This window comes from Anser cygnoides, chromosome 6 (genome assembly GCF_040182565.1).
Source record: "Anser cygnoides isolate HZ-2024a breed goose chromosome 6, Taihu_goose_T2T_genome, whole genome shotgun sequence".
NCBI lineage: Eukaryota > Metazoa > Chordata > Aves > Anseriformes > Anatidae > Anser > Anser cygnoides.
This window is the reverse complement of record NC_089878.1, coordinates 25776527-25793247: the sequence shown is the minus strand read 5'-3', so window position 1 is coordinate 25793247 and position 16721 is coordinate 25776527. Positions and strand designations below refer to the sequence as shown.

Sequence of the window (16721 nt, the reverse complement as noted above, 5' to 3'; positions counted from 1 at the left end):
AAGATTGCATTTGTAGAATAATGAGTATGCAGTAAACAGCCCTACACTAAATACAGTCCTGCCTGCTTTCCTGTGATTAATCTTCCACGGGAAATTACATTGGAACTTCTCCTGTGATTCATTATGATGAACTCTACCCTCACCTGTAATAAAAGATATTATTGCTATGAATCACTGAATGACAGCCCCGTATAAAGCTAGTTTCTCGCCTGCCTCCAGCAAAGCACCAGGAGGACTAAGATTGTAGATAATTCCCTGCGAGCATGAAGATGCCCATCTTCTACACACTCACCTTCCACCTTCTGGCTGCAGAGCGCCAGCGCCTGGCTGTGGAGCTGCTCCCCCTGCTCCAGCAGCTCAGGTGTCCCCTGGGTGTCTGTAGCAGGCGACCAGTACGGACCCACCTCCAGCTGGTGGCCCTGCTCAGTGAGGTCCTGCCAGCTTTCGTGGTGGGGCTCTGCAGTCTCATCCCAGCCATGCTGAGCTGGAGGAGCATCGTGATCGAGATCCAGAAGAAAGCTGTCTTGTAACGTTTGCTTGGCTGGCTTCTTCACCTTTTTCTGTTTGACCTTTTGGGTTAAACTCTCAGCTCCTTTTTTGCTAGCACTTGGCTCGTTACGAAATGGTTTAAAAAGCTGGTCCATGTCTTTTGTGAATTCCAGCAAGGTGCCATTCGATCTGCTTTGAATTACTCCATCTGATGCGTGGCTGGAGGTCTTGTTGAAAATCAAAGGCTGGGAAGAGTGAGGCTTAGCGTTTTCCACTTGTGTCTTGCCAGCTTTTTGCTGATCATCGTAGCACAAAGAGATTGAGAAATAGGAATAGTCAACAGCAATATATGTCAACATGAAGTTGATGGTCACTATCGGAGCAAGAACGTTCACTTGCCCAATGAAGACAAAAGCCATGGTAATGAGACTTGTTAAGCAAATTGCAGCCACTGGAGTCCTGTTGGGTCCTTTCTATTACATAAATAAAAGAAACATATTTAAATTAATACTCGTGAGCTTTGCCGTGAGGGTCCCTGGTGGCTCAGCTGTAAAGAATGGTTACCCTGACAGTCTGCAGGTACATGCATAGTCATGAAATACACACCCCCATGCACACAAGCAGAGGCCCATTGGCTTAATAAATTAAAGAACAGACTGGAAGCCAAAAGCTGCTGAGTTCCCACCTCACCTCTGATCCTCACTCAATTTTTGTCTTGGAAAAATTCATCAAGTCTCACTCTGTATCTCAGAGTATGTCATTAAAGCAGCAATGAACCTTCAGAGAGACATGTGGGGCCTATGGGAAGTCTGGGCTGTGTTATGGCAACAAAACGTGTTAATTAGAGTTAACTGTTCATTTCTAATTTTTGTGCCATTTTTTATCAGTAGCTTCAGGCCCTGCCCTGACTCAAGGCTGAGCTAAATCCATGATCTGCTGGGACTGTACTTGGCATCTCCTCCTTCCTTCTACCAAAGCTGCATCAGCCCAGTACCAGGAGGAAAGCAGCAGAAAGGTTTAGCAGCTAAAGGACACTGGGGGCACCAGCAATGCCAGGCATCAGTCAGAAAGGCAGGCAACCAGGAGAAACACAGCTTGTTCTTCTCCTTTGGGGTAGGGTTAGGGTAGGGAGACAATGAGAGAGAGAGAGACAAAGCAAAGCACATTCAGGGGGACTAAGCTCACAAATTTTAACCCTAGGTCTAATATGCCCTTTCTCAGTCATTGCTAGAGAGTCAGACGAAACGATGCTAAGTGTCCATCAGAGCCCCTGCCAAGGCCCTTTTGGGATCAGGGTTTGTCCCGTACTCCTCACCTCCAAGTACTTTCTAAAGACAGGTAGAAATTGAAACCATGGCAATGTCCCTTAAGAACAAGCTTCGGTTCTGAAAAGGATCAAAAGGAAATGCTTTAAGTTCTCTTGGCACAACACGGAGTTCTGCCAGCAGTGTGGCAGCTGAGGGATGCACTTCAGCAACGTGCTGGGAAGGTGCTCTTACAGCACCCTCACACCAACACCAGCACGAGACAGGGAACATTTTCCATTCTACGTTTTCATTTACTGCATGTGCTTCTCCAATAAACACACAGCTCAAATGGAAACTATTTCTATTTCCTCCACACTTATTAATAGAAAAGGGGACCGGTTCTGGACCTTACGCCTTTTCACAATGAAATGAGAAATATGTCTCAGGGATAAGTGAACACGGTTCTCAGAAAACATCTTAGGTATTAGAAAGACTTAGCGAGATAGGGAACAGATGGTACGATCTCAGGATGCCTCTGGCTTAGGTTTAACACTACAGAAAACAATAGTGTCCTTCACATTAGCTGGGGTTATGTTGACTACAACACTTTCCTAAACCATGGAAAAGAAGAACTGATGTGGAACAGATTGTTAAGGGCAAATTACATTTATTCACTCTCCATGAACCAAATCTAGACAATTTTCAAGGTGGCAGAGAGAAGGAACGGGTAAAGTGATCTGCCTTTAACGTCTCACCTCTTTTTGAGCACTTCCACTGTGGCACTCTGCCTAGACAGAGTTCAGAGGAGAAAATATTACAGAAAGACAGAAAACCAGAGAAGAAAGGGAATCAATTTTGCAGTCCTAGGGCTAAATTGCTGACAATTTGGCAAGTGTTGCCACATGCAGAACAGTCTGTTCTGGGAGTGCCTGACAACTATCCTCAGTCGCTGGAAGTTTTTGCTGTTGTTACCATTCCTGATTCTCCTATATTTATTACTATTATCTTGACTTTAATTTTCAAGAATTGCTTTGAGAAATACAAAATGACAGAGGAGATAATTATACTTATAAAACAATCTTAAATATTACTATTGTGAAATATTCTCCTGTATTTATAAGCTGCTCTGAAGGAGTATAACATCTTAAGATATTCCCAGCTGCTCAGTACAGACAGTTAGATGCTGCAGGTTATTTAGAGCAATGAATTTTTTTTCTCCCTGTTTAGAAAAAGGGAAGTCCATAAGAAATACTTTGTTCTAAACGTATAGCCCAAGACTACACAATCCTTAGTGACTGGGACTTTGACTGTTCTCAGGGGAACAACTCATGTGAATGAGGATTAGTGACTGGGACAAGGAAAAAGCCTCTTGTCATATTCAAAGCAAGGCTTTGTTTTGAAGTATATCTAAAGCTTAGCAGCCCCCTAAATTAACCTTTTAAATCTACTCTCTTTTTATTATTTTTATGGAGCCCAAAAGACACCTCACCCTGTAAAGAAGTGTCCTCTTCTCCAGCGTGCACAAACTGAATCCACTGCACTGGGACTAGCGATGTACTCAGCTCTGAGGTCACCAAAGAAGGTAGGAAGATTTCAAAGAGAAAGTGAAGGAAAGAAGAAGAAAAGAACAAAAAGATAAAGAGGCAGCTAGCATCCATCTGACCAGAGCGGTTAGACAAAAGCTTCAGGCCTCTGCCCTGAAAGGGAGGGCACGGAAGAGCTAAGTACCTTGGTCACAATTACGATCAGCATGGGCTTAGATCAGGTGTTTGCAAAAACAAATCACAGGCAAAGTTGTACCATAAGTGGCTGTTTTCCTGGAGACATCTCAAAAGAAAAGGACCAAAAGGAGGAGGTCCCACAGCCCAGGAAGGGCTGTCCTGGCACGGCGACAGGACTGACAGCTCTGGGGCAGGGCATGGCTGAGATGTGGTGCACAGATCTCATCCTGCCCCACAGACGCACAGAAATACTGCCTCCTTATATCAACAGTTTCCCTCAGGTTAGGTTTTGACAGTAATTTCAGAGAAAGGATCACTAACCCCGTGTCCAAGAAAGGCGAGCATGGGGACCACGTTCTCCTGGGCGATGCACTGCAGGATTCTGGGTGCTCCGTAGAGCCCTCCCATGCAGGAGGCCAGGGACGAGATGTACAGCCCTAGCAAAAACAAGAAACCCACCAAGGATACCTGGAGGAAGCAGAGAGGATGCAAAGTTGATTACTTCATTCTTCGAAGACCTGCGAGTGATTTTAAACACATATATACTCAGAAACCCCCTGCATTTTGTAACATTGCAAAATGAACTGAGCCTGGGAAAGCAGCAATTTAACCGGTCTGTGGTATAATGTACAAGCAATTAATACGGGAAAATTACCCCATAGAAGTAATTTAATACCGAACATCCTGTACCAACAGAGCCATTTGACAAGCTCATATCCAAGAAATTCTTTGTCACTTGGAGCAATTGCAGCAAAGCAGCAGCTATTAGATTCCACTTAAGTAACTGGAAGTGAGTTTATTTCAGGAGAGATCACTTATATACAGAGCACATCGTACAGGAAAAGCTACCCAGGCTTCCAACCATCCAAAACAGGAAGACAAACCCCTGCGTCCCAGAGGGGAAAACCAATCCTGAAAGAAAATCTGCAGTAAAACCAAATCAAACTTGCCACTTAAACAAATGGCATCTCAAAAAAAATATGCTCCAAGGGATATAATACAATGACCTTATTTTCCTGTCTTCAAACGAGTAAAGAATTTCCTTCAGCCAATGCGAAACTTCAAACTCTTTAAAGCCACAGTGCTCCAAGGCTGGTTTTATTACCAGTTTGTAGTGAGCATCCCCTCGAGCTGCCAGTGTGACCGCGTAGCACCTCCTGCAGGCGTGGAAACCTGGTGGGGCTGCAGCAGCAGCAAGCTGTGAGCCGGGCATGGCCACCAGCACCCACAGACTCTGCAAAGTTCAGCTGAAGCCTGATAGCTCTGACCTTTCTCAAGGAGAGCAAAGGGAGGTCCTCGTGAACCCTGTAGTTACGGGCAACTTCTACAGGCCAAAATACAAGTTGTCTATACAGAGACTTAAGGGTTTTTCTCTTGGTTTGCTAATAACAGGCTTTTAGCTCATTTTTCCATGGGAAGACTTGTTTTCACCATGTTTGCCAGATGTTTCCAAACGATTTTTGAACACGCTCCTTAATCTCAGCTCAGTCTGACACAGGTCTGAGCGTAGCAAGTTCCTACAAATGTCACACAAGCAGAGGGATGGCAGGGATGGGAGGGGGTGCAGCCATCTCCTGGGGGGGCCCTGAGCTGACATCAGTCTTCACCAGACTGCAGGGAGAAGCAAGCTGGAGGGGAAATGCCAAGTTCAGATGGAGTTGAAAGCATCCCTTTTCTCCCTCTGGGGACACAAAATGCTCTCAGGGTCTGTCAAACAGGAGCAAGGACTGGTGTACCCCTGCGTGGGTCCCCAGTGTCAACTGCTGCAAGCACAGGTGGAGGTGCACTTGACACGGTGCCAGGGAACAGCACCCGGTGCAGGCCCTTCAACCTTCACTCACTTCATGACCTCCACTCCTGCCCTTCTCCTCACGGAAAATAACATCTAAATGGACCTGCTGCCATTTTCTGCATCCTCTGAGCTTCTGCTGCTGTTGAAGTCAGGTGGCATATGCTTTATTAGCAGCAATTACACAAATTTACATGTCTAAAGATGATTGAAGATACATCTGCCTTTTTCTTATCTATGAAATCAGCATGCGGCAAAAAGGAGACTGGGTAAAGAGACAGAAAACACTTGCTGCTCAGGGAAGGCATGTAAAATTAATGTCGTGTTTCAGAACCGTACCAGTCTCCTGCCACTCAAATACACACTTCTTTTCACCATGAAAATCCACTTGCCTTGGGAATTTTATCTTGTGGGGCAGAACAAACTTGAGGGAAAGATTAGCAGGTATCAGCTTACATCAGACAAATGGACAGACCCTGGACGTGGGAGTCTTACGAGCAGAACTTCCCTTCCCTCTCCTACAGTACAGGCCTGGTTTGAAAAATACTCGACAGAAACAATCAGTTGTGCCATACATCATATATTAGTTTAGCTGCCAAAAAAGCTTGCATTTAAATGTACTACTTGACATTCAAATCAGGGTTAGAGGGGAAGAGTCCCTTTCACTGAGGCTGATGAAAGGTTTTGCTGTTGGTTTTAAGCACAGAGAGTATGAATACTTCGTAAGAAATTGGCACTTCTGGCTCATTAAGAAGGGAAATTACTGAATCTCACTTCTGTGTTTAAAAAGCCAAACAAGTATTGTGAGGCAGAAAAGCAACTAAACACTCGTTCACCTGTGACTGATGAAAACGGGGAGTTTGCATGTTCAATGTATAATGAATGACCTCTTCTTCTCTCTGTCCACACAAAGTCATTAAAATATAAAGCAACTTATAATAAAGAAACCACATGAGTATATGGATTGTACCATAAAAAGGGAAGAGAAAACTGATTTTGCTTTTTTGTTGTTTGTTATTTAACGTAACTAAATAACTCCAGATTCACTTACTGAGAGATTTTTCATTTTTTTCCCTTCAGAGGGTTTTGAACTTAAAACATAGCTTCAAAAATCTCTCTCTTCAGCTGGTTCAGTTATAAGTACCATCTCATTACTGTACTTTTCATCCATTAACTCTGTCTCATTTACATAACAAAGGCGTTGCCTTAAAGAACACAGACTCATTCTTTTTGTTCCCTGAAACAGATTTTTTTTTTTACCTTAGCAGGAAGTCATAAGAGCCCCACCAATAACCTGGAGCTTATTTTGGGGACTGGAGGAAGTCTAGGGCTACAATTACTTCGAGAGAAAATGAAGTCCGAGTCTCAAACTGACATTCTAGATTAAAATCATATTATAAATAAAATTAACAGAAAACATCTCCAATTAATTAGGAAAACAGTTATATATTGTAAGGCCATGATTTTGTATAATGCTGAATATTGTAAAATTAGCACTTACATATCCTATTTAAAGTAAGACAGCAACACACAAAAATCTTTGCTCTCTTTTCAAAGGCCTGTAATGGTAACGTTTATTGCCTGTAACACTACAACCCTCCTTCATTTATATACACCAACGTGGAACGTCTCAAGTTCAATAATGTTACTGCTCACACTGCAATTACAGTCCGCTCGATATGAAAACGTAAGCTTCGCTTGACTTAGTAAAGATAAGCAGCGTGGCTCTTTAGAGATTTCAATTTGGTCTGAGCTTTCACCAATGAGAAAGGATACACTGAATAAGATACAGCATTTATCACTGGACAACATTAGCATATTTTAGCTCTTCAAGCTATTGCCGGGTGATTACGCCAAGATTCAGCACTATTGGATATGCTGGTGAATGCAAGGCTATTCAAATCAATTGTACACTGGGATTTGCAATGGGAAAATCCCCCGAATATCAATGAGAGATGGGCACCCAAATTGCTCAGGATTTGGGAGAAGTTCAAGAGTTCAACAATGCCAAAGGAAATCTGAAAGCCCCATTATATAACACCACGCCAAGTCCTTTGAACAAGTTACCTTCTCTGCTATCATGAAGTCGTAGCGGAGGGACTGACGGGTGCAAATGGCTCCCAGCAAGAAAACAAAGACCATGTACAGAAACCACCTGCAAGCAACAAAAACAAACTATTTTCACCAACCAGACATGACCATTGAGAACTGTGCCCACCAGCAGAGCCAGAAGAAGGCCAAGAACCTGTAAACTGGGTCTTCAGTCACCCTGTCCTGTCTGCTCCTGCACAGCAGCCTTGAGGCTCGGTGTAACACCCACACATACCACTTGCCCACTGCAGCGCAGTGGGGAGAGCCACAGAGTGATGGCACGGTACCCTGAGGTGAGGACACCTGCACTCTTGATGTGCACACTGGGAATAACCCCATCCTGCCCGTATGCAGGTCCCCTCATCTGGCAGCAGTGTTGAACGTGTCAAATTTACTACCTCAGCCATGATCCTCCTCGGTATCTCTGGCTTTTCCAGCACTCGGTCAGAGGGATAAGCTAGGCTGTCTGCAAAGTCCGGACAGCAGAGATGTGAATCCCCTGACTCAAAAGAAAATGAGCACCAGTTTCAGCAAGAATCCCACTAAATTCAGAAGGTCCCTCTTTTCTGTCTGAACCTGGGTATGCAAATATATGCAATATTTCCAGAAGTACTTTAGTTGGCTATGAAAGCAGGCAGGAACTTACCAGTTATTTTAAACACATAACATTCTACTACTTCTGGAAAACAGCATTTCCCAGGGGGACTGCTCTGCCCAGGGATGCAGGGCACCTGTGCTGCCCTGGCCTTGCAGGCAGGCAGGTCATTTTATCTCCCTTGGTACTGTTTTCTCCAATAATAACAACTGCATTTTCCTCTTTTGCAACAAGAGCGCTTTGAGACCAGCCGCGAGAAGTGACAAAACCACGTGCTCCAAGCCTTGCAGCACTTTGCATGCTGCTTGGGAACAGCCGGGCTGCGGCAGCACAACTGCTCTAGCACCAACACACATCCCGTCCAGCTGAGGAAGGCTGAAGAATGAGGAAGGACTGACTGTATCCACATTAACGAATCTCCTCTCCAACCCACCCGGAGTAGGTGGTGGTAATGGATGAGGATTTGAATGAGAGCCAGACTTTAATTTTCCAGATGGCTGAGTAATAAAAGGTTGATGGGAGTACAAAATGGGTTGGTCACATCCAGGGCAGGCTCTAGACAGTAAATTCTCCCCAATCTATTACTTACGAGGTGCCAATAGCAGCCAGAGACCCTAGGGGGATGTTGGTAGCAGGCTTCTGGAGATCTCCACTCATATTGAACCCAGCCATCACACCTATGTTTTGTAGACATAAATACAATTTAGAGTTAATCTAAGTTATAGCATACATGACATATATTATAATATGCAATATAATTTAATCAGTCACTTAATCGATTACTTCAGAACAGTAACTATATCATTTCATTGCACTGCCATGGATAGGGTTACTGGCTCCCATCAACTGCTTGGTAAGTAACTGCTCTTGTCTTTAACAGAAAGGAGCTACTGCTAACATGCCTACAAAGAACCCTTTGTCCAGTTTGAACAATGCTGGGGGAGAATGGGGGGTGAAAAAGCAGAAATCCAAACAAAACCCATCTTATCTTAATGCAACCATAGCAGAAAACAGTGCCATCTGAGTGTTGAAAAGAAAAACGCCACTGTTCATCACTGCAAGACATTCAGCAGGTTGTCCTACCCTGCACAGACCCTGCCGGTTAGAGCAGATCTATTACAGGTGCCCACATTCACAAGGGACAGCCGCGATTGCAGAGCAGCTTGTGCTTGTTAATGGCTATCGCAGGCACATTTAGAGGGCAGAATGAGAGGCTCCGCACGTAGGTGGCACCTTCCATCCAAGGCCTGCACGTCGCAGGCATCGCTCACGGCTCCGGGAGGCTGGCATTATCTCTGCTTTGCAGATAGGAAAATCGAAGCTCTGAGCGGGTAAGTGATCGTCCCAGCGTCACAGAAAAAACACCGCAGAACTAAGAATAAAGTACTGAAGTGTTATTTTAGGCCAGAGTACAGGGTACTGTATGACAAGGGACAGACCTCAGCCTAACAAATTAGCATCCAACAACAAAGGAAAAGGAAACAGGATGGAGCAAAGGATTAAAATCTTTGCATTCAGACTGGGAACCCGAGCTACAAAAGGGTTAAGACACTTTACCCACATTTGAAGAGGGAGTCACAAAAGACTTGGCAAGAAAGCACGCCTTTTCTCATCAAATTATCCCACAAATTTTGTTAGAATATTTCAGATACCTGCTATAAATTAATCGAATCTGCGATTTGGATTCCTGATGAGAATTTGGACAATCTGAAGGCAGGCCAAGAGCCTCCCTGACATATTAATTCCTGCCCACCTCTGTCCCATCCCTTGGATGTCGGACAAACATCACTACGCCGCGTGGGCCAGGTGCCAGTCCACAGCACCCACGGGACCCTGCTGGGAGCTCAGGTGAGACCAGTAACAAAGAGCAACGAGGATGAGGATGCCAACAGCATGGCACTCGCAGGCAGAAAGCAGGGAGCACGTAGGGCTGCCACTCAGCTGCCAACGCCAGCAGCCATTCACTGTTTCATAGGGCACAGGAGTGACCAAGTCAGCCTCTGAGGCTGCAAATGCAAGTGGCTGCAGCTCCAGACAAGGACAACTGGTCAATTTAACAATTGCATGTTAAAGCTCAAACACTGACTGCTGCTTGGGAGGATTTCCTCAGCAAAGGGTGGACAGGAGCTGTGGAACAAATCCCACATCACAGGGGACAAACCCAGCTCAGCCGATAGGCGTCTTCTCCAAAGACCTTGCACGGCCACAGATCGACGGCCACTAGGGAGCAAACGTTTGGTTGCTAATCAGGGACCAGAGGCTCAACTGCCTGCTCCATCCCGGGCTTTCCTGTGCATTTTCACAGCCCCATGTCCCCATCTGTTAAATGGGAATCATAACACTTCCTCTGCTCGCTGTGCTGCTGTGAGGACAGCACGCTAATGAGCACAAGGCACTCACATGTTGCCAAACACATCAAGCTAAGGATCCAGAGCTTTATTTCTTTTCTTTTGTTTTTTTTTTCTCTTCCCCTTGATCATCCCAGGCCCACCCAGCAGCCATTCCTTTCTGTCATCCTCTCCCCCCCCCGGGGCCAGAGCCCCAGCAGCCGCTCTCAGTCCCTGCGGGCCCCTGGCACTTCTCCGCTCCCAGAGGAGCTGTCTTCCAGATTTAGACCAGATTTGAATCCTTGGGACCATATTGAAGACTTTAAAAATCAAAACGAGTTGTTAATTTTCTCCTGGAAGACTACTCCATGGACATAGATCTGAGTAGTGCTGCTAAAAGCCCATCAGCTGGTGAGCTTTTCCCCGGATAAAGCTTCCAAGTGCTGTTCAAGCACTGCTCCTTTTTCAAGGGTTATACAACAAGCTTAGCTGGAGGTGAGACAAGTTAGGAAGGCAGAAGTCCATGGAAACAGTCAAAAACATCAGACTAAATGGAGCATCTATAAAGCGCTCTTTGGTGACATGCTACTTTGCATTTCAAGGGCAAAGCGGAGAACGCAGAATGCCCTGAATTTTTCTTCCAAAGGGAGCAAGCTGTGGTCAGAAGGACAGCTGTTTATCTAATGTACCTCTTGGCCAAGTTTCCCAAATATCTGGCACCACTTCTCTATCTTCCAGCTTGAGCTTGACTCACCTCTTCCTCATCCAAGCTCTTAGCTCAGCAAAGCACTGGGGAAACACCAAAATGGCGTTTTCTGGACCGAATACGAAAAAAGTTGAAGCCATGTGAGTCACCCGTACAGTGATGACTGCACAGCCCCGCTCACCTCGCTGCCTCCCTCCCACAGACCCACACATACCGAGGAGCAGCCAGAAGATGACCTCCAGAACCCACATAAGTGGGATCTTGAGATCGATGACTGATCCCTGCCCCGCAGCGACATGGGGTCAGACCCAGAGCAGTGCACACCACCACCAGCTTTCCTCACAACCTCCAAGGTCTCCAGGGTGTCACAGCTTCCACTGCCAAAGGCCGAGGCCACCGCAGAAAGAACTGACGTGGGTATTCCCAGCCACTCAGCCCAAAGCTGTCTCCTCCGTGCTGCGATTATGGGGAATCTGCTAGTGCAGAAGCACACACCGTGCCAAAGCCACCTTTCCACCACCACCACCCAAAAAGTAACTTTCCAGACAGGGTGTCAGCTGCCAAAGAGCAGTGCTGAGAAGATCGTTGTGAGCAGCAGACTAATCACCCCACTCTTCAATGAAAGGACAAAAGGAACCGAGCAAATTTCACCAGCACTAGCTTCGGTCACCCCCCTGCCAAACAGCAAACCAGTCTGCCTTGAAAGTAGCCAAAAACAGGGTTTCCAGAGACTTAAGCTACTCGAGAGAAGAAAAAAAAACTACTAACTCAATGAACCGAAGAAGTTGGGACATTTCATTCTCCAGACACAGACCTACCCCCCAAGGAAACGGCCAATCCTGTCTGAACTCAAGCAATCCTATCTGCGGATTGTCCACGGAGAAAATTACCCACCTCTCTGTTCCAACGAGATAGCAGGCTGGATTTTCCACACTGGCTATTATCTCGGAGAGCAGCAGATAATGACAAAGCTTCTGGACAAGGAAGCATGAAAACACGGTCAGCTCAGCCAGGAAATTATGGCCGAGACAGTCTGTACATTGCTGCTATTCCCAGCGTAATCCTGTCCTGGGAATCATCCAGACGGTGGATACGTGCACGAGGGGACCACCTACGTTGTAGGTTAGACACAGTCGTCAGCTCCACCAGCTCTGGCACACAGCTCTACCAGCTATGGCTTACAACCTGCAGATACAACTGCTTGCAAACACCCATGGCATTTTTCAGCAAATTCACTATAAAGTGTAAAAGCGTTGTGGTTTTTTTTTTCCTTCACCAAGAGATGAAGAATGGAAAATCTGAGATAGGAATTGCAGCTAATTTTTTTTAAAGGGCCAAATTCTCCACTGATGTAAGCTGGCACCCCTCCATAGGCTCCAGTGGAGTTGCGCCAGTTTACATCATCTGATAACTTAGCCCAAAACTTCTAAATCTATTTGCTGTCATTTTGCAAGTGCCAAGTATGGTGTTTTTTTCAGAACTGGTGTCAGTACAACTACATTTTCCACTAACGCCACTTCAAACATCATCTTACTTTCTCGCATCACATGAGAACACACTCCTTTCATTAAACAGTACACCTTGGGGGTTTAGTAGAAAAGAAAACCATTCGCTGCACCACAGAAATGTTTAACTTCATTTTGTTGCTGCACTGAGAGCTGCGTGGCTGTTGAGCAATCGCATGCGTGATGTGGGCAGGCAGCTCCTGAGCCTCCTTCCCCACAAAAACCCCTGCTTAGACAGGTAGCTGAGCCGCCTTTCACAACACGGCAGCAAAACATGCACGTTAAGGTAATTACAAATACTCAAAAGACATCTGGTTAACGCACAGCATCTCTATATGGTATATTCACATCTTCCATAGCAAGTGTGATAGTCTCCGATTTAAGCCAGCAAATTTGAGTCGTCTTCTTCAATAGTTTCTTAAGCTATTTTGCGTGGAAATAGACAACTATAAAACACTTTCCAGCGCGTCCCAGAGATCAAACTTAAACCAGCTGAATTCAGATAACGATTTCCAGGGGAGAATAAAGAGCTTATCCTGAGGACATCAAAATAGTTTCACTTCAAAGATGAACATTTCATTACAGAAAGGCCCAAACATCTTGTTTCACAATTTCCTACATTAAAAAAAAAAAAAAAAACCAACAACCAAAACAGCATCTTAGATTGCAAACTAGCATATGCTAGAAATTAAAAAGAGCAAACAAAACATTTAATAATTAAAGGTAAACATAACATTGAAAAATCACTTTGACCCAAAGCAAACATTCAAAGGAAACCCCCAAACCGAACAGCACATTGTTCGGCTGAAACTCTCCCTGAATTTTGGTTGCACCTAGCTTAGTGCATAGGATTTTGATGCTGCCACATCCCCATCACCGAGGGGGTCCCAACAGAGTCCCAACAGAAGTGGGAACCACTTTGGGATGGTGCTGGGAATGGCACAGGAGCACAAACCAGAGGTGTAGCCAGACAGCAACGCTCACACATCCCTGCCACTCCTTTTCTTTCTGCCCTGCAGAAGAGGCCTGGAGATTGCATCGCATCTATCTAGTCTGCTCTTAACACCACTGCCCAAACCCTCCCTGACATGTCACCTGGAGCCTCGCAGACAGCCTGCCCTGCTGGTGGGCTGAGGCCGACTCCAGGCAGGGAGCATCCTCTCGCCCACAACGCAGTGGGAAGCAGCTCTGCTGCAGCACGTGGGACACTGAGAAAGCTGGTGTCCCCTCTGCAGCCCCAGCACTGAGCCCCCAGCATAGGTAAGCATGCAATAGAAGGCATTGCACCAGCTCTCGGAGATGGGAGCTTTGTTCCCAGTACCTCTGAAGTTGCACTGGGCTCCCAGCTGTGATCTGGAGCGGAGAAGTCACGACTCCCATCTCCTGCCTTTTTAATCTTTCTTAATCAGATCGCAAGTTCTCCCATGTAGAGCACCTAACACAGCGCTGTGTTTTCTTTCATGAGGCTCCTAAACACTGCAGTGCTATGAGCAGCAACAACAGGAACAATGGTGGTGTTATATGGCACCACTGCTCCAAAGAACAATTTAAATCCTCTAAATAACCAAGCAATTAAAAAGAACACAAGAAAAAGCTCTGCAGCGACCAAAGTAATTACACATCAGCCCAAACTGTATTTTGGGAGAATATTTAACATTATTACTGGTGTTACTACCACTAACTAACAAATTAACAGGCTGTCAGGGCTTTAAATAAATTATATCTATTAGCTTTGGCCGCCTTCCTAGCAGCCAAGCATTAGCAGTGATGGAGAACCATTTAATATGGTTAACCATCACAATTTTCTGCTTTGTCATAACTATTCCTTCTTCTGTAATCAGGGAACTGGAAAAAAAAAACATTTTCCTGCATCAGTGGTAGGGCTCACGAGGAAGGTCTCTTTCTGTGGCTGGGGGACTTGTGTGGGCCAGACAAAACGATAAGGAAGAGGGCAGCAGCCAACTTCTCCACAGTGCCAACAGTTCAGGCAGGCTCTTTTTTCCAGGAGGAAGCCTACCCAGGGGCAACAGCCAGCCAGGTAAATCAAGAGAGAGGATTTCAAAGGAAAATTTGAGATCCTGCTCTAGGTGTATCTGACTTTGTCTGGTAGAAGATTGTTCCTCCAGCTGATCCGTTTCACAAAACCTTTTAGTTTGTCTCTCTGTACTGCAGCAATTCTGCCAACAACTTTCAGCTAGTTGCTTAGAGCTAATCCTCTGCAAATTCATCCTATAATCCAAGGATTCATCTCTATGGAAACTGCTTATAATCAGTACTTTTTATAGCTTAAAAACCAGCATTAACAAAAGGTATTGTAACTCCAACTGATAGCTATTTCATTTCCACTACAGAGTGCCAGCTGTGGAGAGGGGACATCGATCTTCCTCTTAATTTAGGGGAAGGAATAACACAAAAGCATCCAATTAAACTTAACTAACCTGAGCTCTGCTGAGCAGGCAGTGCAGATAGTCAGCATCCTGAGTGACAGCACCAATCCAGCTCGGCCACCGCGAGGCTGGAGGGAAAGCCCTCCTGTCCCCTTCCCACCTGTCCAGCACAATCTAATCACAAGGCTTATCGAGCACAATAAATCATGATCGGCACTACTAAAAAGGCTTGGTATCCTGTGGCCTGGAAGCATTGGTCGAGATCAATGCCTAATCCTTGGCAACGAGGGAATGATACCATCAGATCGACCCACAGACTTGAGGAACAGTTTCTGGCCACAGAGAGAAAGCAGAGCACATTCAAGCAAACCAGACAGAACTGTGCAAAATTTGAGGCTTTGCAGGAAAGGCCGTACATTTTGAATCGGCTGCATGAGTCTGCTCTGGCTGAGTGCTCACCGAAAGGGGCTGCAGAAACCCCCCTGGCTCCTGCTCATCTGGAGATGTGCCTGTGGAGGAAAAGGGGAGGATAAAACTCACAGTACCTGTGGCAGCTGGGAAGAACACTCCAAAAACAGTGAAGAAGGACTCCCCCTGGCTGTAGTCCGGCAGTGTGTTGTTGAACAAAAGCTCTTCGGAGTAGCCAACGAAGCCGTGCTCTGTGGACACAGGGAGGGAGAGAGGAAAGCCTCAGATGTGACAGAGATGTGGCAGAGCCACCAGGCCTGCCCCTGCGTGGTTACACTACCTGCTTTCAGTGGTAGTTTGAAATGGCAAATGTCTTTTTTTTTTTTTTTTTTTTTTTACTGGGGGGAAGAGGTAAATGTGGTTAAACGGGTGCAAGTGCCGGGGAAGGCCGTAGCTGATGGCGAGCACAGTGGTTGTACTGCTCGATGTGGGCACTGCTGCCCCATATATTGAGCCCTGCCTGCAAGCAAGCAGGACACCTGCCTGTGAAATGTCTCCATGGAGGAAAACTTGCCGTAGAGATCAGCTAACACCTATTCTCATTTGCCCGTGCCACTTTAATCCTTCACTTCCAAATAGATGTTTAGCACGGCACACGGGGATGCCGCCTAACACAGAGCAAACACCAGGCTGGCCTGCCTTGGGCTGTGCCCCCCACCAAACTTCCGCCAAGTTTTTCCAAGGTCATACACGCACACGGGTTTTACTTTCTAAACAGAAACTTTGTCAGGAGATGGGAGGGCGGGGGAAGCAACACAAAGGACAGCAACATCATGCCGCCGCTTCACGTGTATTTACCGGTGTACCTGGCTCCCTCGCTTTGACAAGTCAAGTGCTTCCACAAGCCTGAATTTGCCAGGAACACTTGAGCCCAACACAGTATTTAATGGGTGAGGTTTTAGATGTTTATAAGTAGAAAAGATAACTCACAAGAGGAGATTAAAGAATTAAAGATAGATACATCTATGAAATAATTTCATTTTCAGCTGGTAATGCTGCTTTGCAATGGAGTGTCCTCATTTGTGGAAATTTCTCCTCCCCGTCAGAGCTCCAAATGCTAGTGCTAGCTGTGGGGGGAGGTGAGCAGAGCTGGTTTCTTTTTTCTTCCAGCCACTCCAATCTATTTCCACAAGACATGTGACTGCATTAACTTGCATTTTCTCATTAGCAGGCAGGATGTTGTTTATGGCGGCACAGGGTGACAGCCAGAAATTAAAAAAAGACTCCATCAAAGCTGTCCCATGCCTCAAAGACAACATTAACGATGTTTGGACAATAGATTAAACCGGAAAATTAAATAAGAGTTCTGAACACACTACATATCCATTTAAAGCCTCAGAATATAACTAACCACAGAGCTTTGAAGTTGCCACAGAAAAATCCTATAGATAATCAA

The 16721-nt window shown here is 45.7% G+C and overlaps 1 protein-coding gene across 6 annotated transcripts in view; it reads right to left on the bottom strand.

Moving 5' to 3' along the window:
* The window catches only part of SLC12A8 (solute carrier family 12 member 8), a 58275-nt gene that overhangs the window by 9184 nt on the left and 32370 nt on the right, over positions 1-16721 (bottom strand). For 4 of the 6 annotated variants that reach the window (XM_066999972.1, XM_066999974.1, XM_066999973.1 and 1 more), the window contains 5 exons: positions 15403-15516; positions 8522-8609; positions 7314-7401; positions 3779-3925; positions 293-962 (listed from right to left, as the gene is read on the bottom strand). In XM_066999972.1, the coding sequence (XP_066856073.1) occupies positions 293-962; positions 3779-3925; positions 7314-7401; positions 8522-8609; positions 15403-15516 (1107 nt within the window). The remainder of the gene's footprint in view (positions 1-292; positions 963-3778; positions 3926-7313; positions 7402-8521; positions 8610-15402; positions 15517-16721) is intronic. The other 2 variants (XM_066999976.1, XM_066999975.1) reach the window with 2 other exon arrangements.